Source organism: Palaemon carinicauda, unplaced genomic scaffold, assembly GCF_036898095.1.
Source record: "Palaemon carinicauda isolate YSFRI2023 unplaced genomic scaffold, ASM3689809v2 scaffold1, whole genome shotgun sequence".
Classification (NCBI taxonomy): Eukaryota; Metazoa; Arthropoda; class Malacostraca; order Decapoda; family Palaemonidae; genus Palaemon; species Palaemon carinicauda.
The window spans coordinates 860215-862161 of record NW_027168481.1 but is presented as its reverse complement, the minus strand read 5'-3'; the positions used below and the strand labels follow the sequence as shown (position 1 = coordinate 862161).

The window sequence follows — 1947 nt, the reverse complement described above, 5'->3', positions numbered from 1 at the left end:
AATAAACATTTCTTTTCTTTAGAAAATGGAGCAACTCTGGATGCAGCTCATGGAGCTACTACCAGCAAGGACACTGACTGAGATGAGACACTCGTAAATATTTGTAAATAATTAGACTGTGATACTTATACATATTTGATGTTTGCTGTCTTCATGTAAATAAAATGCTTTCTTATTTCAAAAAGTAAAGGGCAAAAAAAAAAAAAACAAACACAGAAAATAAAAATTTGTTTTATTTTAAAAATGGGACAACTGTGGATGCAGCTCATTGAGCTACCACCATTCTTTCTGCCAAGGGACAGCACCAGCAGGGGACATGTAGTAATATGAAAGGTAGTCTCACTGATCCTTTGTATCCTTCTGGGTATGATGGCCGGTTAGAGGCAGCAGCCCCTGCAGGTGTTGCTCAGTCCTCCATCCACAAGGGATCAGATCCTGTGTGTCCGGATCTTCGCGGTCCACTTCTGAAATTGCGTGTGGGTATCTGATGAGGATGAGGTTGTGCAGGACACAGGCACACTTGGTGATCAGGTTGATAGTGTCGGGGTGCTGATGCATCGTCGTATAGAAGCAACGGAACCTTTGACATAAAATTCCAAAGGCATTCTCCACGACACATCGGGCACGAGACAACCTGTAGCTATATATGCGTTCTCATAGGACTTGTGACCGATGGGAGAATGGTTTCATCATCCAGGTTTGGAGAGCAAAGGCGTCATCCCCTATGAAGTGATAGGGCAATGGGTGGTCATCATTACAGAGTGGTTCTGGTTGACGCACTCCAGCTTTGTTCTCTTCTACAGCATCATGCAGGGAACAGTTACTCCATGTTCCTCCATCCGACGCACCACCCTCTGCCCCAACATCCACATAGAGGAACTTGTAGGTAGCATCTGCCACTGCCATCAGTACAATGCTGTGGAAGCCCTTGTAGTTGTAGTAGTAAGAGCCAGCATTGGGTGGCTTCTTTATGGCGATGTGTTTTCCGTTCACAGCCCCCAGACAGTTGTGGTAATTCCATCTGGAGCTGAACCTGGCAGCAACTTCCTTCCAATCCTCTTCAGTTTTGGGGCAGCGCAGCACTTCATCCTTATAGACCACGATGATGGCTTTGCACACCTCGGGTATGAACTTGCAGATGGTACTTGCTTCAACCCTGAGGCTGTACTGCAGACTTCGATAGGAATTTCTATTGGATAAAAAGCGGAGGGTGGCAGCCAGCTTGAGTCCAACTTGAAGCGGTTCCCTCATGAAGGTGGACCACTTCTCAACCATCTCTCGGAATAGGTAATTCTGAGGTAATTTTTGTAGCCCCTTTGATCTTCCTTGTGGAGTTCAGTCAGTAGACTGTCATACTGTCCAAACTCGTGCCTTCTGGTTAACCATTCCCTAACTCACACTTTCCTTTGTGTCTTTCTTCGAGGTGGGGTTGCCTTTTGTTGCTCTTCTGCCTCTGCCAGCCTGTTGGAGAGGCCCCTTTTTTATATGGCGTAGCCAAGTCGGCAGGACACCATCCAAATTGCGGAAACTCGTCGTGCCAATCCAGGAAGCGCGCAAACATGCATGAACTCGTCGTGCCAGTTCGTGTCAATGTGGACACAAACGGGCACGCATTCATGAACTCATCGTGAACTATGCATGAACTAGCTGTGAACAGTGCCATAACACCTAAATGGTTGAGATTTACTGTTTCGTCTCAAATCCATTTTCCTGTCAACCATTTTAGTTGATGCTTGTATTGACTTTATCACTGAGTGATTTTTTTCCTTAACTTTTTTCAGCGTCTTCTTTCCTTATTTTGGGACTATTTGTGTTTGAAGCGTTAACTTAACTGATTTCAAATTCTTCGGTAGATTATCAACCTTCTCAGTGAGATCGTTTGTTTTCGGTCCAGGAGTATTCTGGGTAGAATTCTCTCAGCAGTTCTTTTTATTTGATGTTTTTCTT

General features: G+C 44.8%; 1 protein-coding gene across 1 annotated transcript; it reads right to left on the bottom strand.

Annotated features, from left to right (window-relative positions):
* Positions 1-689: 689 nt before the first annotated feature.
* Positions 690-1275, bottom strand: LOC137635193 (uncharacterized). The gene is made up of 2 exons (XM_068367653.1): positions 913-1275; positions 690-722 (listed from the first exon to the last, which is right to left on the bottom strand). Exons 1-2 carry the CDS (start codon positions 1273-1275, stop codon positions 690-692), a joined length of 396 nt encoding a protein of 131 aa, XP_068223754.1.
* Between the last annotated feature and the right edge of the window lie 672 nt (positions 1276-1947).